This window comes from Saccopteryx bilineata, chromosome 7 (genome assembly GCF_036850765.1).
Source record: "Saccopteryx bilineata isolate mSacBil1 chromosome 7, mSacBil1_pri_phased_curated, whole genome shotgun sequence".
NCBI lineage: Eukaryota > Metazoa > Chordata > Mammalia > Chiroptera > Emballonuridae > Saccopteryx > Saccopteryx bilineata.
In genome coordinates, this window is record NC_089496.1 from 100,615,692 (window position 1) to 100,634,382 (window position 18,691).

An 18,691-nucleotide genomic window follows, 5' to 3' on the forward strand; every position below is an offset into this window, starting at 1 on the left:
AGGACCGCGCCACCCTTGCCCAAGGGCTGCCGGCCTCAGTGCTTCTTAAAAGTGGTGGCGGTGTAGAGCTATGAGATTACTCTTTGGATGTCTCAAGTTGGTCTTTGGTTGCCTTGTTGAATTTTGTTAAACTTGGACTTTGTACTTAGTTATAGTCCTTCTCTTGTTCCTGTAGGCCAGGCTTTGGTATCATGGTTCCAGCTGCTTTGGAAATGCTCATGAGAATTAGCCATTACATAAAAATGAAATTACCTGGGCCTGCAGTTCTAATTTTGCAATTAAAAGCTGCCTTTTAAATACATTTCTTTCCTTAGACTTCTCTCCGTGCCAGATTGTCGCTTAATGGGATGTCAAGAAATAATTTGGAGACATCTACTTATAAAATGACAGAACCATTTAATTTTGGGAAAAATGAAAGCAAGCTTCCATCACATGATTCTTTAAGAAATCTTGGAGGATATCCTAACCACCCAAATTTCAGGCCGAAAAGCCCAGAAACTGGAAATGAGAACAGTTTTTTGCTTTGTGAGCAAACGAAACAGTATTTGTCTATTCAGGAAGATAATTCAGTGTCTTTAAACGCTCCTGGCATCAATAGAGATGTGATTGGATCCAAAGGGGACAGGAATACATTGCCAACAGGTGAGTGAGAACTACAGGCTTAGTACTACTTATTCTATGATTTCTTTGACTTTTCACAAGTGTGTTTGCGCATGTGGGCTGTTAACACAATAATAAAATGGCTACTATACTATTTGCATTTAAATACTAATTTAGAAGGGAAAACCAGATATCAATTAGCCACCGTTGACTAGATTAGTCACAGAAAGGAGTCCTGGGGAGAGAATGTCTACAGATGAGTTTTTTCCCCCACAGAGAGCAATACCTACTAGACTGTAGAAAGGAAACATTGAATTTTTACGGGTGTTCTAAAGATTGACCATATTTTTAAAATACAGTATTGTCCTAACTTTATGCATGTAGTAGTTCACAAAGATATATTAAGACATTAACTTGTTTCAGTTTACTTTAAAAAAAATCATTCTAAAAACCTGCTGTTGAAGGAGACTGGACCCTGTTAGAACATAGCCTCTTTGAACCCAGGGAGAGGTGATGTTTTAATGTTACGGTGATGTGGTTCTCAGAGTGCGGCCCTTGGGCCTCTGGGCTTCCCCAATACGTCAATATTATTTCTCTATTAATGCTAAAATATTACCTGCCCTTTGAGTTGTGCGGACTTGACACTGATGTGCAAAAACAAAGGTGGGGAAAACTGTTGGCACTTGATCAGCTGAGCTTGAGGCAGGGCCACCAACTGAGCCTAGTAGTCATCGAGCTCTTCTCGTTGCCATTTACTTGTAGGTAAGACAAAAAAAGCCAGACGTGACAGTTTTTCTTAAGAATATCCTTGATGAAGCAGGATGAATTATTAATGTCTTGACCTTTGTCTTCAGGTATTTTTTAGTGTTTTGTGTGACAAAATGGGAATTATCCCCCTACCTTCCGCTTCCTGCCGAATATGAAAAGCACGATTGAGTTGTGGTCTGATTGAAAAACATTTGGGGGGAACATTATTTTTACTTGAAAAGAATGACAAACTCTGGTTATTCAGACTTCAGTGTCTCACAGTCATTTTCTCAGAAATGAAGTCAGTGTGCCTGTCACCTCAAGGAAAACAGCTGACAGTGTTTCGTTGCTAAAGATAAAATTCAAGCTTTCAAGCAAAAATGAGAATTTCACAACTTGTGTCTGTCACTCTGAGTTTGACAGCTTCCCAATACTTCTAAAGACATTTTTGGTGAGATGCATGGTGATATTAACACATTATTTTTTTTGATGTGGTATAATGAAATATGCCAGCATTTGAAAGACCTGCATAACTCAAAATTTCTCAGTTTTTTCCAAATGATCAGTGCATCATTTTGCAAAGTCATGCATGGATAAAATTTCATCAGAGTGCAAGAGATCAATGGATTCTAATGCAGATGTGGAAAGTTTATTGATTAGTTTAGATTCCACATTGCAACTAACCCTTAATAAAGTACTATTTGAGTTATGGTGTGATGTTAAAGGAAAATATTCACACTTATCCGAGAAGACCATTAAATGCTCATTTGCAATCACATACCTGTGTTAGGCCGTCTTTTCTTCAGCTAGTTCAATCAGCAACATGTCACAACAGATTGACCACAGAAGCAGGTATGCAAACCCAGCTGTTAATGGTTAAGCCAAAGAGATATGCAAAAATGTAAAAAACAGTGCCACCCTTCTGGTTTTTTGTTTTGTTTTGTTTTTCAAAAAACTCTGTCAACATGTGATGCATTTGTAATTTTTAAAGTAAATATTTTAAAATTCTTAGTTGAAATTTTTTTCTTTTTTTTTTTAAGTAAGGAGAGGGGAGATAGCGAGACAGATTCCTGCATGCACCTGGACCAGGATCCACCCGGCAACCCCCATTTGGGGTTGATGCTCAAATCAACCGAGCTATCCTCAGTGCCTGGGGCCAGTGCTTCAACCAGTTGAGTTACTGGCTATGGGATGGGATGAGGGAGAGAAGGGAAAGAAGTAGATGGTCACTTCTCATGCGTGCCCTGACTGGGAATCGAACCTGAGACATTCGTACACCAAACTGACACTATCCACTGAGCAAACTGGCCAGAGCCTTATTTGAAATTTCTAATACTTATAATTTCTAGTACTAATAAATATTTATAAAATAAGCCATGTAAACAACAGCCTTTTGAAGTTGTCAGTGATTTCTAAGAGTGTAAATGAGTCCTGAGTCCAAAAAGTCTGAGAATTGTTCTCTTAGCAAAGGAGAAAAGTTCACAATGAGAAGATGAGTAGCCAAGGAAATTCCAGGCAAATTCTTATTTTTCCTTAGGAAAAAGTAGGATGTTTCTTATTTATAGTGTAGTTTTAAGATTATTATTGTATAGATTTATTATCTGAGCATTACCTAATTATGGTATTTTACATTTTCAGGATTAAATTAGTATTCGGCTTTTATTAGGCTTTATTTTTTTCCTCCCCAGGAAACTCAGTGTCACCATTAAATGCTGGAAATGATTTACTGCCCAAAGAAGCAAATAGTGTAAGTTATGGGGTTTTTCCTGTTTGGTGTTTTTAGTTGGATAAAAGATTCTACACATGTTTTTGTATTGCATTAATAAAGAATTATTTGATACGCAGGTTAAGGTCAAACTTTTCTTTCACCTAGTAGCTTTTTAAAAAAAATTCAAGTTTTTCTTTTTAGGTAACTGTAGGTTAACATACAACTGTAAGAAATAATGGCGATGCTAGGTAGTCTTTACCCAGTTTCTTGCTGTTGTAACAGGCTGCAGAACTGTAGTATATTTCACAGCCGGGATATTGACATGTCTATCACTACAAAGAGCCCTAATGTGCCTTTTTATGGCCATATCCACTTCCCGCCTGTCCCTGTTCTTTCCTTAACCCCTGGTGGCCAGTAATCTAACCTGTAAATATTCCAAAATATTGTCATATGTAGAATATTATATAAATGAAATAATTTTGGGATTGGATTTTTTCACTCAGTGTAATTCTGTGGAGATTCATCTAAGTTGTTGGCTGTATCAATAGTTTGATTCTTTTTATGGTTGAGTAATATTCCATGGCTTGTTTAACCACTCATGCATTAAGATAACATCTGAGTTGTTTCCAGTTGTGAGATATTACAACCAGAACTGCTCATCATGTACAGGGCTTTGTGTGAACATGAGGGTTCTTTTCCATCTGGGATGAATGTCTGGGAGTGCAGTTTCTGGGTCATGTAGACCTTGTGTATTTAGTTTAGGAAGCTGCCAGTTTCTTCCAGAGTGGCCATACCATTTTACATTCCCACTGAGAACGCGTGAGTGTCAAGTTTCTCTGCATCCCACATCTCTATCTGTATTTGCCAGTGTTAGTGTTTTTATCTTCTCCAGTGGAAGGGAGAGAGATGGAGAAACAATGATTTGTTGTTCCACTTACTCATGCCATCATTGGTTGATTATTTGTGCCCTGACTAGAGAGAACCAGCTTTTGGTTGGGCCCTTTATTGTCTGAGCCTGTTTCCAGGTTGCCGGCTTCTCCAGCGCATGCCTGAGTGGACGAGGCAAACAGAGAGCCCAGGGAACTCGTGGCCAGGTTCTTCTTGGGTCCAGCCTGTCTGCTGCCTTCTCACAGAGTTGACTTGTGTGTGTTTTATGTATAAGTCCTGGGATTTTAGTTGTATTTAATGGAAAGAATAGGGAAAAATAGCTCTTTATCTTCCGGAAGAGGAAATTCCAAATTTAGTATTTTTAAAATCTTATTACAAAGTTTTAATATTGCTATTCTCTCTCTCTTTCCTTTTTTTTTTTTTTTCTTTTCTGTTTTTCTTAATAGGAGCCTAGAAATAATGTGTCTCCTGCAAAGTCCAAAAATATACACAGGTCAGCTGAGAATTTCTGGTCCATAAGTGACTCAGCCCTCTTCAACTCCTTAAGACCTCCTGTTTGGTCAACGACTTGCCATCGCTGTGGCCTGTTTGGTGAGCGTGTTGCTTCCAGTGTGTCAGATTATTCCTCTACACGTTTGAAAAACGTTTTTGTTACAGAAAATATCAAATGTATGAAGTATAAACAGAATAGTATAGTATATAGGCAGTGGTGTACCCATCTCTCAGCCTCAACACCACCACCATGCTACCCTCTGTTCGTCCTCACTCTCCTGCTCTTGCTGCTGCTTTACTTATTTTATTTTATTTTATTTTTTGTATTTTTCTGAAGTTGGAAACAGGGACGCAGTCAGACAGACTCCCGCATGCACCCGACCGGGATCCACCCGGCATGCCCACCAGGGGGCAATGCTCTGCCCATCTGGGGCATCGCTCTGTTGCATCCAGAGCCATTCTACTGCCTGAGGCAGAGGCCACAGAGCCATCCCCAGCGCCCGGGCCAACTTTGCTCCAATGGAGCCTTGGCTGTGGGAGGGGAAGAGAGAGAGACAGAGGAAGGAGAGGGGGAAGGGTGGGGAAGCAGATGGGCGCTTCTCCTGTGTGCCCTGGCCGGGAATCGAACCCGGGACTCCTGCATGCCAGGCTGATGCTCTACCACTGAACCAACCGGCCAGGGCTTGCTTTACTTATTTTTTATAGTCTTTTTTTTTTTTTTTAGATAAAACGTCCATGCTTGAAATGTACTAACTTACACCCCTATCAAGACACAGAATATTATCTTCTTCTCCGAAAGTATCCCCATGCCCCTTCCCAGTCACTGGACTCCCTAGAGGCAACCACTGGTTTTCCTTTTAATCATAAATTAATTTAGTAATACTCATATAGTATGGACTCTTGTGAAAAGCTTTTTTTTAATTTAGAAGAATATTTTTGAGCCCTGGCTGGGTGGCTCAGTAGAAAAAGTGTCGTCCCAATGTACCAGGGCTGCAGGCTCCATCCCCGGTCAGGGCACATAGGAGAAGCAGTCACTGAGTACAACTAAATGAAACAGTTAAGCGGAACAGCAAGCTGATGCTTCTCTCTCCCTCTCTCTCTTTCTCTCTCTCCCTGTCTTTCCCTTATCCCTCTTTTCCTCCCTCAAATCAATGGTATAATTATTTTCTTTATTTTTATTTTTTTTTACAGAGACAGAGAGAGAGTCAGAGAGAGGGATAGATGGGGACAGACTGACAGGAGCAGAGAGAGATGAGAAGCATCAATCATCAGCTTTTCGTTGTGGCACTTTAGTTGTTCATTGATTGCTTTCTCATATGTGCCTTGACTATGGGGCTACAGCAGACTGAGTAACCTGTTGCTTGAGCCAGCAACCTTGGGTCCAAGCTGGTGAGCTTTGCTCAACCCAGATGAGCCCGCGCTCAAGCTGGCGACCTCGGGGTATCGAACCTGGGTCCTCTGCATCCCAGTCTGATGCTCTATCCACTGCGCCACCGCCTGGTCAGGCATATAATTATTTTTGATGCAGTCATGTTGCATGCACATTAATTATTTTTGTGATTTTCTGAGTAGTATTCCATTGTATGATTCGGCCACGGTTTGTGGGTCTGTTTCTTTGTGGGAACAGTTTGCTGTGTCGTTTGAACCAGCATGAGAAGAGCTCTCTGCGTATGTTTGCACATCTTTGTGCGGACGTATGTTTCCTTTCTCTTGGGTACATGCCTACGAGAATCGCTGAGTCAGAAGGGAAGGTATATATTGAACTTTCTAAGAAACAGCCAAACCATTGGTTTTTTTTGTTTTTTGTTTTTTTTTAATTTTTTTTGCATTTTTCTGAAGCTGGAAACAGGGAGAGACAGTCAGACAGACTCCCGCATGTGCCCGACCGGGATCCACCCGGCACGCCCACCATGGGGCGACTCTCTGCCCACCAGGGGGCGATGCTCTGCCCATCCTGGGCGTCGCCATGTTGCGACCCTCCTGGGCGTCGCCATGTTGCGACCAGAGCCACTCTAGCGCCTGGGGCAGAGGCCACAGAGCCATCCCCAGTGCCCGGGCCATCTTTGCTCCAATGGAGCCTTGGCTGCGGGAGGGGAAGAGAGAGACAGAGAGGAAGGCGTGGCGGAGGGGTGGAGAAGCAAATGGGCGCTTCTCCTATGTGCCCTGGCCGGGAATCGAACCCTGGTCCTCCGCACGCTAGGCCGACGCTCTACCACTGAGCCAACCGGCCAGGGACAAACCATTGTTGAAAGGAATTCTCATTTTATATTTCCATTGGTAATGAGTTCTGGTTCCTTCACTTCTTTTTCTATGTTAGGGGTTGCCATCTCTTTAATTTTAGCCCCTGTTGTAGTGATATTTCATTGTGGTTTTAAAATGCATTTCCCTCACAATCAGCCATCTTGGGCAGCTTTTCATGTGCTGACTGGCTAATTATATATTTAGTTCCTTTGTTTTTTCTATTTATTTTAGAGTGGAGGCACTCATGGCCTTGTTTTGTTATGGTTTCTTTGTTTTTTAGATAACTTTTTTTTTTTTTTGCCCAGATATTGATAGAATTTTTTTTCAATACTTTATATTTTAACAACTCCCTGGATTTTTCTACCTGTAAATATTTTCATTGTGTTTTTGTTTTGTATTTTTTTTTTTGTATTTTTCTGAAGTTGGAAACGGGGAGGCAGTCGGACAGACTCCCACATGCGCCCGACAGGGATCCACCCGGCATGCTCACCAGGGGGCGATGCTCTGCCCCTCTGGGGCATTGCTCTGTTGCAACCAGAGCCATTCTAGCGCCTGAGGCAGAGGCCATAGAGCTACCCCCAGTACCCGGGCTAACTTTGCTCCAATGGAGCCTTGGCTGCAGGAGGGGAAGAGAGAGACAGAGAGGAAGGAGAGGGGGAGGGGTGGAGAAGCAGATGGGCGCTTCTTCTGTGTGCCCTGGCCGGGAATCAAACCCTGGACTCCTGCACGCCAGGCCGACGCTCTACCACTGAGCCAACCGGCCAGGGCCTTTTTTGTATTTTTTTTAAAGGCACATGATCCACCATGTCAGAGGCTCCACTGGAGCAAAGTTTGCCCGGGCGCTGAGGATGGCTCTTTGGCCTCTGCCTCAGGTGCTAGAATGGCTCTGATTGCAGCAGAGTGACGCCCCAAGATGGACAGAGCATCACCCCCTGGTGGGCATGCCGGGTGGATGCTGGTAGGGCGCATGCGGGAGTCTGTCTGACTGCCTCCCCATTTCCAGCTTCGGAAAAATACACACACACAAAAAATAGTCTGTGTTCCCGGCCACAGGTTTTCTGTTTCCTTTGCTCCTTTCATAGCACACGTCCTGGGCTCCTTTTCAAGAGAGCTGGTGATGCTGCCAGTCTCTTTACCCTCTCATTTTCATCTTTGCACTCCTGTCTCTTCGTTTGGAGAGCACTTTAAAAGTTTAATCCTAACACCTAATTATAAACAGCATAAGCCTCTTCAGATAATATTGATGTGATTAATAGAACAGTGTTTGGTATGTCTGGTCTTTGAAAATGTCTGGCTCTGGGCAACAGATCATTTGGAACAAAATGTCCCGGGCTGTGTTTCGTAGGATCGCTGCGGTGTTCACGGTGCAAGCAGACGTACTACTGCTCCACAGTGTGCCAGGTACAGGACTGGTCGGCACACAGCATCGTGTGCAAACCTGTGCAGGAGAGGTGAGTCTGTGTGTTCTTACTCGTTGGAGAATTTTGAAACACTTGATTCTGTTGTTTTTTCTGATAGTAAAAGGATCAAATTGGGTAACTGCAGAAGTTCTTACTTTGCACTTTTTCATTGAGGTATATGCAGGGGTCCAGTTCACTGTCCCTCAGACCGTTGGAGGGCCGCCACATACAGTACTCCAGTACACTGACCACCAATGAAAGAGGTGCCCCTTCCGGAAGTGCGGCGGGGGGGGGGGGGCGGGGCGGGGCGGATAAATGGCCTCAGGGGGCTGCATGCGGCCCGCGGGCCATAGTTTGGGGGCACCTGGTAAAGTATACAAATATGAAATGAGCAACAGCTCTACATACTTACGGGTTTTCATGAATATAATTTTATTAGTTTGGACAAATTAAGAGTTAATATCTGAAGTTATCTTTTTTGGTAATGATTAGAGCGTTATAAAAGTCTTACTTTTAGTTATATGTACTTGACTGAATTTTACTAAGGTAGAACTCTTGGATCTTACTTGTGTGCTATTTACCAGTTTACAAAACAGTGTCACATATACTGTATACTGTAACCTCATTTGCTTCTTAAAACTATGATTAATTGATGGAGTGGCTATCTCCACTTTACAAATAAGAAAACTGAGGGTTGGCCTGACCAGGCGGTGGTACAGTGGATAGATCATCGGACTGGGATGCGGAGGACCCAGGTTCGAGACCCTGAGGTCGCCAGCTTGAGCGTGGGCTCATCTGGTTTGAGCAAAAGCTCACCAGCTTGGACCCAAGGTCGCTGGCTTGAGCAAAGGGTTACTTGGTCTGCTGAAGGCCCACGGTCAAGGCACATATGAGAAAGCAATCAATGAACAACTAAGGCGTTGCAACTAAAAACTAATGATTGATGCTTCTCATCTCTCTAAGTTCCTGTCTGTCTGTCCCTATCTATCCCTTTCTCTGACTCTCTTTGTCTCCAAAAAAGAAAAAACTGAGGGTTGGAGATTGTGGTTCTCTCTCTCTCATTAGGTGGCTCTTGGAAGAAGCACTCACGTGCCTAGGGTGGGCCATTGCATCAACGGCATTGCATAAACAGTTGTTACTACTGGGATTCTGTCTGGAAGAAGCTGTTTTGCTCTTTCTGAATTTCATTGAGAATTTAATGTAATTGTCGCCCTTACTCTTAATTGGATCTGTACTATAAGTGTTATAATCATTTGCTTTATTTCAGTTTCTACAAACTTGAAGATAAGAAATCACCTTTTGAAACAAAAAACATGGAAGTGAAAAATGAGGTATGATACGGACTTATTTCTGCATTTCACTAGTGTTTATTTAAGCACAAAAGCTTTCCTGCTGAATGTATCTGTGCACCCTAGTGATTGATTTGGTGACTTTGGTCGTTGAGAATTGTTTCTGCCCAGCCTTTTTCCAAAAAGGACTTGCAGTGGCGGTGCCTGGGTAAAACTGCTTGGACAGAGCGAGTTCGTTCCCTGCGGTCCCTGCATTCCCACGTTCTCGAGCTTGTGTCCTGGATTCTAGTGGCGCCAGTTATCTAATGAGCTTTTTTCTGTTGATGCCTTTCTTCTGTTTGAATAACTTAGTTATAAATCATTCATAATCTGAAGAATTTTGGTTATGTCCAACTCACATAGAGATCATGTTGAGTCTTCTCTGGCTGGTATTGAAAAAGAAAGTTATCTAGTCCTGGCCAGTTGGTTCAGTGGTAGAGTGTCAGCCCAGCCTGTGGAAGTCTCGGAGTTGATTTCTGGCCAGGGCACACAGGGGAATGGCCCATCTGCTTCTCCACCCCTCCCCCCTCCTTTCTCTCTGTCTCTCTCTTCCCCTCCTGCAGCCAAGGCTCCATTGGAGCAAAGCTGGCCCCCGGGCACTGAGGATGGCTCTGATTGCAGTGGAGCAACACCCCAGAGGGGCAGAGCATTACCCCCTGGTGGGTATGTGGATGGATCCTGGTTGGGCACATGCAGGAGTCTGTCTGTCTGCCTTCCTCCCTCGCTTCTCATTTTGAAAAAATACCAAAGAAAAGAAAAGAAAGTTGTTCACATCTCAGTGGGGTTCCTGGTAGTTTTGTTCTATGCAGGGGCGTGGGGAGGTAGCATTGTTCCAAGACAGGGTGGCTGTTTCCTGTTCCTTAGGGACGAGTCCCAAGGTGAGGCGCCAGAAAGGCAGTTTCCTCCCAGGGACCACTGTGCTGAAATGTAATAAACCATGAATTCTCAGACCCTATCAAAAAATATATACAGTCTGACTTCCTCAAATAGTTACTCCTCCAAAAATGTTACTAAGTGCAAACTTAAAAACTAAACCCCTCTTTTTAATGAACTCATCATCTTCGCCATCAAGGCATGATTCTTGGGTGATCCCAGTGCAGTGTACACTGCCTATGGACAGTGGGTTTTAGGGCCTCTTGAACATGAACACTTGAACTCTTGAACAGAAGTATCTCTGTTCTCTTATCCAAGCCTAAAAGTTAGGCTGTTTTGACCTGATTTCAGCAAATAATGTCTACAGTGTCATTGAAACATATTTGTGTGTGACTCTCTTCTGTGTTCTTCAAACCAGAATGACTTTCCACTTGGAGTTACTAAAGAAATAGCCATCAGTGGTGAAAAAATAATGTTTTCTGATTTGAGAAGTCTACAACTTAGGAAAGCCATGGAAATAAAGGTATTTTTTGTTTAATCTCCATAGACAGAGATCCAAAGAACTATAGATTTTCTTTTCTTGTTTTCTATTTTGAATTCATAAGTTAGCTTCAAAATATAACCAGATGAAATTGTTAAAGATTACAGAAACTTTTTGCAATATTTATTGTATCTTAGTTATAAATCTTTAAGAAATTCACATTTGCTTGTGTTCCCAGTGAATTATTGCATCTTCTTTATCTTTGAAAGGGTACAGTTACTGAATTCAAACACCCGAGTGACTTTTATGTGCAGTTATATTCTTCAGAAGTTGCAGAATGCATGAACCAACTCTCTGCAAGCTTAAAAGAAGCATATGCGAATACAGTGAGCGAAGACAATTACATTCCCGTGAAGGGGGAAGTTTGTGTTGCCAAGTACACTGTCTATCAGGTAACCTCTATTGCAATGAATTATTTAAGAAGATGTTTTAATTTACTTTGGTTATATCCACTTGAAACCAGGGCTTTAATGATGCATTAGATGTCTTAAAAGCGAGACTGATCAGATGTGGGTTTTTCTTCCTCCCTCCATCTTCCAGGCTCTGACTGGTTACTTCCTCCCTGCGCCTGCGCTCTCTCCCCAGCTCTGTTTATAGGCTTCATAGGTGCTGGCTACAGACTGAGTGCTAGTCTGGAGCTTGGGTTTGTGTGTCTGAAGCATCAGTGTGTCATAGAATCCACTGGGCTAGGACAGCTTGGCAGTACTTCTGCATATTACAGTGGCCTAATTAGACAATTTTAGGGATTTCTTAGCAAGATTATTAGAAAATTGTGTCTCTTGTTAATCAAGTGCCCTGGAATAGAACAGTAGTCTTGCCTTTGCATGTCCTGTAGATTGAGAATTTTTAAACCTAAGATTGTGAAATGCTGTTTCGAAGTAGAGTACCATTTTATTTCCTCGCAGACCTGGAACAGAGTCATGATTCAAGATGTTGACATGCTACAGAAGTCGGCACAAGTCTTATATATTGATTATGGAAATGAAGAGTTAATTCCAGTAAACAGAATTCAGCAACTAAACAGAAACATTGACTTGTTTCCCCCTTGTGTGAGTCTCTTACTTTCTGAATTCCTAATAGTGTCCCAACAGAGCTGTTCTTTTGTTTTGATGGGCACACTGTTTGCTTGTTCTATTCTGCCATGAGTTCCTATTGGGATATATTTTTTTATGTGGCTAAATACTCAGTTGGTTTGTTTTTGGCTAAGTACTACCTCAGGTAAGAAACTGTTAGCATTTTTAGGCACATCTTATCAATCTGCTCTTTAAAAATAATCATTTTTGTATTTATTATACTATTTGAAAGTGACCTGAATTCGTATGGTTAATTGAGGGATAATTACTATTCTTATATCAACTTCTCAAGCTTCAAGTCCTAAAAATCAAAGCATTGCAAATAAAGTACCTGAAGAGGAAAATAATTATATATAAAATTGTTTATCTGGTTAGTATTTGAAGACCTTTGATAATATTTCTGCATGAAGCATATATGTATTTTAAAGTCTCCACATAATTAAGTAGAAATTTTCAAATGCAGATTTTTTTTTTAAGTAACTTGCACAAAATCTTTCAGGCCATAAAGTGCTTTGTGGATGGTGTTTTCCCAGCAGAGGGGAATTGGAGTCGTGATTGTATCAAAACTGTGAAGTCACTGTTAAAAATGGAGCAGTACTGCTCTGTAAAGATTGTCGACATCTTAAAAGAGGAAGTGGTAACCTTTGCTGTGGATGTTACGCTGCCAAGTTCAGGTAATATCGGAGTCTTTCTTTTAAATGGAATCTTGTTAAATGTTACTGTGTCTCCACCTGTTACTGGGAGAAGACATGGACACATGAAGTGAGACCAAGTAAGCTCTGTTCTGGGGTCATTCAGATTGTGATGAAAGCATGGCCTCAGCCCGGCCCTTGCAGTCGGCAGTTTGTAAAAGACATGACACAAGTTTTATAGAACTGAGTGGACTGCAAGGCTGGATCTAGACTTCGTATGGGGATTAGGGTAACTGTATTATCCTTTTAATGCGACCATAATTTATGTGGAGGCCTGGTTTCTGCTCCTTTCTCTCTGCGTTCATTCATTCTTAGCATCATTGCTTCTTCTCTGAACAACCTTGCGTTTTGTTAGTTTTGAGACTGTAAGTATCAGTACGTTGTGTTCACGTTGTGGACATGGAAGCACTTGGGAATCCTGTTCTTGCATTCGGGCTTTCTATCTGTCTGAAATGTGACCTTTACGGAGTGCTTGTCATGGCCTCTCAGTTTCCACGGTCCACTCTTTTCCTTAGAGGCTCACTGTCAGCGTGTGACTCAGTAGAGAACGCAGTTAATCCTGTGGTGTAATTAAGAATGAAATCTGTGTTTTGTTTTACTGGTATATATGTTTCATACTATGACGTCAGCTTTTGGATATTATTTCAGAGAAGTTGAAGTGCTGGCTAACCTTTGTGTCAGCCGTACTTGATATCTGAGAAGAAGTAATCTCGTGCTTGAGTTCATTTTTTCCCATAAAAGGTGGTCTTTCTAAGCATGCCAGTGAGGTACTACTGAATCTTCTATGTTAAGCAGAATTTTGAAGTAAAATCATTGCATTAAGTTTTCTGCCAAGTGTTGATGGGAATTTTGCCTTGATCTTTAAAGCTGAGCATTACTGGCCCTGGCCGGTTGGCTCAGTAGTAGAGTGTCGGCCTGGCGTGCAGGAGTCCCAGGTTCGATTCCCGGCCAGGACACACAAGAGAAGCGCCTATCTGCTTCTCCACCCCTCCCTCTCTCCTTCCTCTCTGTCTCTCTCTTCCCCTCCCGCAGCCGAGGCTCCATTGGAGCAAAGATGGCCCGGGTGCTGGGGATGGCTCTATGGCCTCTGCCTCAGGCACTAGAATGGCTCTGATTGTGGCAGAGCGACGCCCCAGGTGGGCAGAGCATCGCCCCCTGGTGGGTGGGTGGATCCTGGTCGGGCGCATGCGGGAGTCTGTCTGACTGCCTCCCCGTTTCCAGCTTCGGAAAAATACAAAAAAAACCACACAAAAAAACTGAGCATTACTAAAACATATTTTGCACATAGATAATGAACTAGTAAATTTGTCAGTATATTTATAGCTTTAATCTCTAAATCATGTAATTAAGACTCATTTGTTTTGTATTTATGCTTTTCCTTAATATTTGGTATATATCTGAATGTAGGTCTGTTTTTTTTATCGTTTTTAGGAAAGGTCTTAGACCAGATGCTTGTAGAAATGGGATATGGCTTGAGACCTGAGGGAAAAAGTGCAGCTCAAAGTGAGTATACATGTTAACAGTGGACAGTATGGTGACTTCAGTTATTGAAGAGTATTTCCTCTACTAAACAGAAAAAGCACACTGTCATGGTGTCAGATTAATGGAAATGCTAATTACTCTATAAATTTTACACACTATAGAGCAGGGGTCTCAAACTCAACTCAGCATGTGGGCCGCAGAGCAAGATCACAGCCGTTCGGCAGGCCGCACTAGGTCTACAAAAGGCAACTGTTACGCAACACTTTTCTCACTGCAGTTGAAAACAAAAAAAAATCAGTACAAAATTGTTCGGTGGGCCGCATGCGACCCGCGGGCCACGAGTTTGAGACCCTTGCTATAGAGGATGCTTTTTATTTTAGTAATATGTAATTTCTAATCTCAGTCTTCCCTGTTTAGCTTTCTTCCCTGTCTTTCAGATTAATTCTTGACATGATAATTACCAGCGATTATAAAATATTACAAACATTGTAACTCTCTGGATTGAGGGATTTTTAGCTAACGTTTTCTTAGTTTAATTTCTTTCTCTTTGTTATTTGGGTGCTCCAGCAATAATTAACGGGGCTATAACATTCTGTTCTAGTAGAATGGTGTTTCTTTTTCAGTTTTTACTTTTTATTTGTGTGTGTGTACTTTTCATTTAGTCTAATGAGAACCAAGAATTTTTGCTGTGAGCATTTGTTATGAGCAATACCTAAGACCACGGCCTGGTCTTAGATATTGTTTCTTGTAGTCTGCTTTCTCCTTTACTTTGCTCTGTTACCAGTTACTGTCATGTGCTCTTAGCAATGGGGATATGTTCTGAGAAATGTGCTGCTAGGTGACCTGACCATTGTGCAGACATACGGTGTACTTACCCCACCGTAGGAGGAGCCTGCTGCTGTAACTGCGCGCTGTTGCTGCCTCTCCGTGGGCTTGTTTCCGGCAGCATCACCACACACTCAGGAGCGGTGCATTGCGCTGAGATATTACCCCGTCACCACGTGATAGGACTTTTCCAACTGCATTATAATCTTGTCGGACCACCATCATAGAGCAGATTTTTTTTTTAATTTTTATTTAATTTATTTATTTTAGAGAGGAAAGAGAGAAGGAGAGAGAGAGACAGAAAGAGAGAGGAGAGAGAGATGGGGGAGGAGCTGGAAGCATCGACTCCCTTATGTGCCTTGACCAGGCAAGCCCAGGGTTTCGAACTGGCGACCTCAGCATTTCCAGGTCGATGCTTTATCCACTGCGCCACCTCAGGTCATAGAGCAGATTTTATCTTTTTGTCTCCTGTCTGGATTCTTACACTGCTGCCACTATGCTATTCCTGACACACAAATACCTGCTTTACTACTGCCCTGTGGATGTGTGCAGTACTGACTAGAGAAAAGGTTATAAAATGTGTGAATAGGTGCAGCCCCGAGCCTTTTCAGAGGGACCCCACTGAGCAGGAATTGGTCGAGTCCTGGGGAGCGGAGGACTTTGGGGAGGGTGGAGGACAGCACATGGTAAGGCCTCAAGCATGGTTGGGCCTGAAAAACTGAAAATTTGGGTTAATGAAACCAAACTTATTTTTCTGTTTCCGGATAAGGTGAGCCTGAAGATACTGGGAAAATGGCAGTGGAAGGCAAAATTGTTGTAGACAGAAGAGATTTAATCCCCAAAGTGTTAACTTTGAATGTAGGTGATGAGTTTTTTGGTGTGGTGTCCCACATTCAGACTCCAGAAGACTTCTTTTGTCAAAAACTACAAAGTGGACGTAAGTACCTTTTCTCGATTTGCGCTCTCAAGATCACATACTTCAAGAGATTGAACATGTAGAAATGAAGATACTGTGTAGATTTATGTTTCTTTTAAGATGTGATCTATATCTACAGATAAGCTTGCCGAACTCCAGGCCTCCCTTAGCAAGTACTGTGCCCAAGTGTCTCCACGCTCTAATTTTTATCCGGCCATTGGTGACATCTGCTGTGCTCAGTTCTCACGTAAGGAAAGAATTGCTGAATTTTTACTTATAATTAAGTAACTACAGGTGTGATAGAATCTTCAGTTTGTAATGGATGGCTGTTTGAAACTTGAGTGTTAAGTGCACCAATTATGTTTTTAAATATGTCCAGTTAAACTAAATCGAAGTGTGTGGCCGTGGGTGTGGGGTGGGGTGGGTAAAGGCGGTGTTGACTGTTGATCAGCCCTGCAGTGTGTGGAGACTGGCGCGCTGTTCTGTTTACATCCAAATGCAAATGCGGAACCTCCATGCGTCGCATCTTCCCCGGTTTTCTTTGGAGTAGCGAGAGGGCTGGAGGCACAGAGGTGTCAGGCACAGCCTCTATAGTGCACGTCGAGATTGCTGGGCTTTGTGTTCTCGGCTGAAGGGAGGTCCAAGGAGGCCTCCAGGATAATGACCGCTCAGCTGGTGGCATCTGGTTGACACACGCTGCAAGTATTGTAAAATCAGCCTGCTCTGTGCCTTAGCACATGTCCATGGATTGATCAGGACCTTGTGGACTCACGTGTCCAAAACACATTCTTTGTCCTGCTGAGCTGGCCCCTGGGGAGATAAGGTATGGAAACTAATAATGATAGCGTGTGGCATAAGTAGACTGGTCTGGTAAGAATAAAGGGGATGTAGTCAGACTTTAAGGCTTCTGTAAGCAAAAGTAGCGATGCTGAATGAGCATTCATTGTTCAGTAAAGCTTGTTATTAAAATTTACAAATAGCCATTTCTGAATTTGGGAGGAAATGCTTTGGTGCTCGTCTTCACCGGTAGTCGTTTGAGACCAAGTCTCCGTCTTTCAGAGGATGGCCAGTGGTACCGCGCCTCCGTCCTGGCGTACGCTTCTGAGGACTCTGTTTTTGTCGGATACATAGATTACGGAAACTTCGAAATCCTTAGCTTGAAAAGACTGTGTCCCATAACTCCGAAGTTGTTGGAATTGCCAATGCAAGCAATAAAGTGTGTGCTGGCAGGTAGGAAATTTTTATGGTCCCCATATTCTTCAACTACTAAAACCTCAGGAAAGAGTATTAGGTTGAAATTAAACTACTGATAAGATAAAGGAATATGTTTAGTTCCAAAATAATCCTTAATAGGACATTTAGGAAACACTACCTAGTAAAACCAAATTTAATGTCTCCGTGGTTGAGAAATTGAGTGTTCTTTTGCTGTTTATAGAGCAGGGGTCGGGAAACTTTTTGGCTGAGAGAGCCATGAACACCACATATTTAAAAATGTAATTCCATGAGAGCCATACAATGACCCGTGTACGTTACGCATGATCCAATAAAAATTTAGTGTTGTCCTGGCGGACCACCCGCAACCATGAACATGAGCTGTAGGAAATAAATGGATTGTAATACATGAGAATGTTTTATATTTTTAACGTTATTATTTTTTTCTTAATGATTTTTCTGTGAGCCAGATGCAGCCATCAAAAGAGCCACATCTGGCTTATGAGCCATAGGTTCCCGACCCCTGTTATAGAGCCTGCATTATTAATATCTATATATTAGTTTGTTTTTGTTTTACAGAGACAGAGAGAGAGTCAGAGAGAAGATAGATAGGGCCAGACAGGAATGGAGAGAGATGAGAAGCATCAATCATTAGTTTTTCATTGTGACACCTTAGTTGTTCATTGATTACTTTCTCATATGTGCCTTGACTGTGGGGCTACAGCAGACCGAGTTACCCCTAGCCAGAGACCTTGGGTCCAAGCTGGTGAGTTTTGCTCAAACCAGATGAGCCCATGTTCAAGCTGGTGACCTCGGGGTTTCGAACCTGGGTCTTCTGCATCCCAGTCTGACGCTCTATCCACTGCGCCACCACCTGGTCAGGCTGCATTATTATTGCGGTAATATCATAGAAGCCTATTAACTGCATGAAGTCGAGGGAAACTCGCCTGTAAAAGCAATAGAAACATTTCGAGTATGTGCTTAGCAATAGCTATATATGTACTTGTCCCACTCACAGCAGGGCCTGCTTTCCATGTCAATAATTGGCTTCTACAACCTTGGTTTAAATGTACCCAAATTTAACTATTGTGGTAACCAATTATATGAATGATAGTTCCAAGCTTTTGCTGTTATCAGTATTCTTTTAACTACATTTTACAACCTATTCAAGATAGTTTACTTAAGATAGGTTGCAAGATACAAGTATATTGCAAAATACATACATCCTCAGGAGGAAGGGAGATGTCAGTGGGTATACTTGTTTTAATGTTTGTGATTGTTCTCTGGAAGGGGTTGAACTATTAGACACATGTACCAGAAATGTGGGAGGTAGTCAGTTCCTTCACACATGGGTGCACCAAATAGATATTTCTGTATTATTTCATCTTGGCCAATTTGGATATGCTAAATATGAAATCATTTTAGTTTGCTTCATTACCAGTGAGGCCAAATGTTTTTGTGTAGATAACTCGGCTCTTACGCTTTATGAGCTAAGCATAACCTTGGGGTTGCTGATTTGTGAGTGCCCTTTCAGTAAGTGCTGCAAGTGTCTCATATACTAATATAGGGACCCGTGTTTCTTCCTGGGTCGTTCTCTGCTTTGTTTATGATTCTCTTAACAACGTTGTTGAGGCATAATTTACATATACTACAAAATTCTCTGTCTTAGGTGT

The 18,691-nt window shown here is 42.3% G+C and overlaps 1 protein-coding gene across 2 annotated transcripts in view; it reads left to right on the forward strand.

Moving 5' to 3' along the window:
- The window catches only part of TDRD1 (tudor domain containing 1), a 40,536-nt gene that overhangs the window by 4,955 nt on the left and 16,890 nt on the right, over nt 1–18,691 (forward strand). For both annotated transcript variants that reach the window (XM_066240003.1, XM_066240004.1), the window contains exons 2-14: nt 315–642; nt 3,036–3,094; nt 4,390–4,534; nt 8,022–8,127; nt 9,344–9,407; nt 10,696–10,800; nt 11,028–11,210; nt 11,724–11,867; nt 12,391–12,565; nt 14,015–14,086; nt 15,660–15,827; nt 15,946–16,053; nt 16,866–17,036. In XM_066240003.1, the coding sequence (XP_066096100.1) occupies nt 348–642; nt 3,036–3,094; nt 4,390–4,534; nt 8,022–8,127; nt 9,344–9,407; nt 10,696–10,800; nt 11,028–11,210; nt 11,724–11,867; nt 12,391–12,565; nt 14,015–14,086; nt 15,660–15,827; nt 15,946–16,053; nt 16,866–17,036 (1,795 nt within the window). In that variant the 5' untranslated portion in view covers nt 315–347. The remainder of the gene's footprint in view (nt 1–314; nt 643–3,035; nt 3,095–4,389; nt 4,535–8,021; nt 8,128–9,343; nt 9,408–10,695; nt 10,801–11,027; nt 11,211–11,723; nt 11,868–12,390; nt 12,566–14,014; nt 14,087–15,659; nt 15,828–15,945; nt 16,054–16,865; nt 17,037–18,691) is intronic.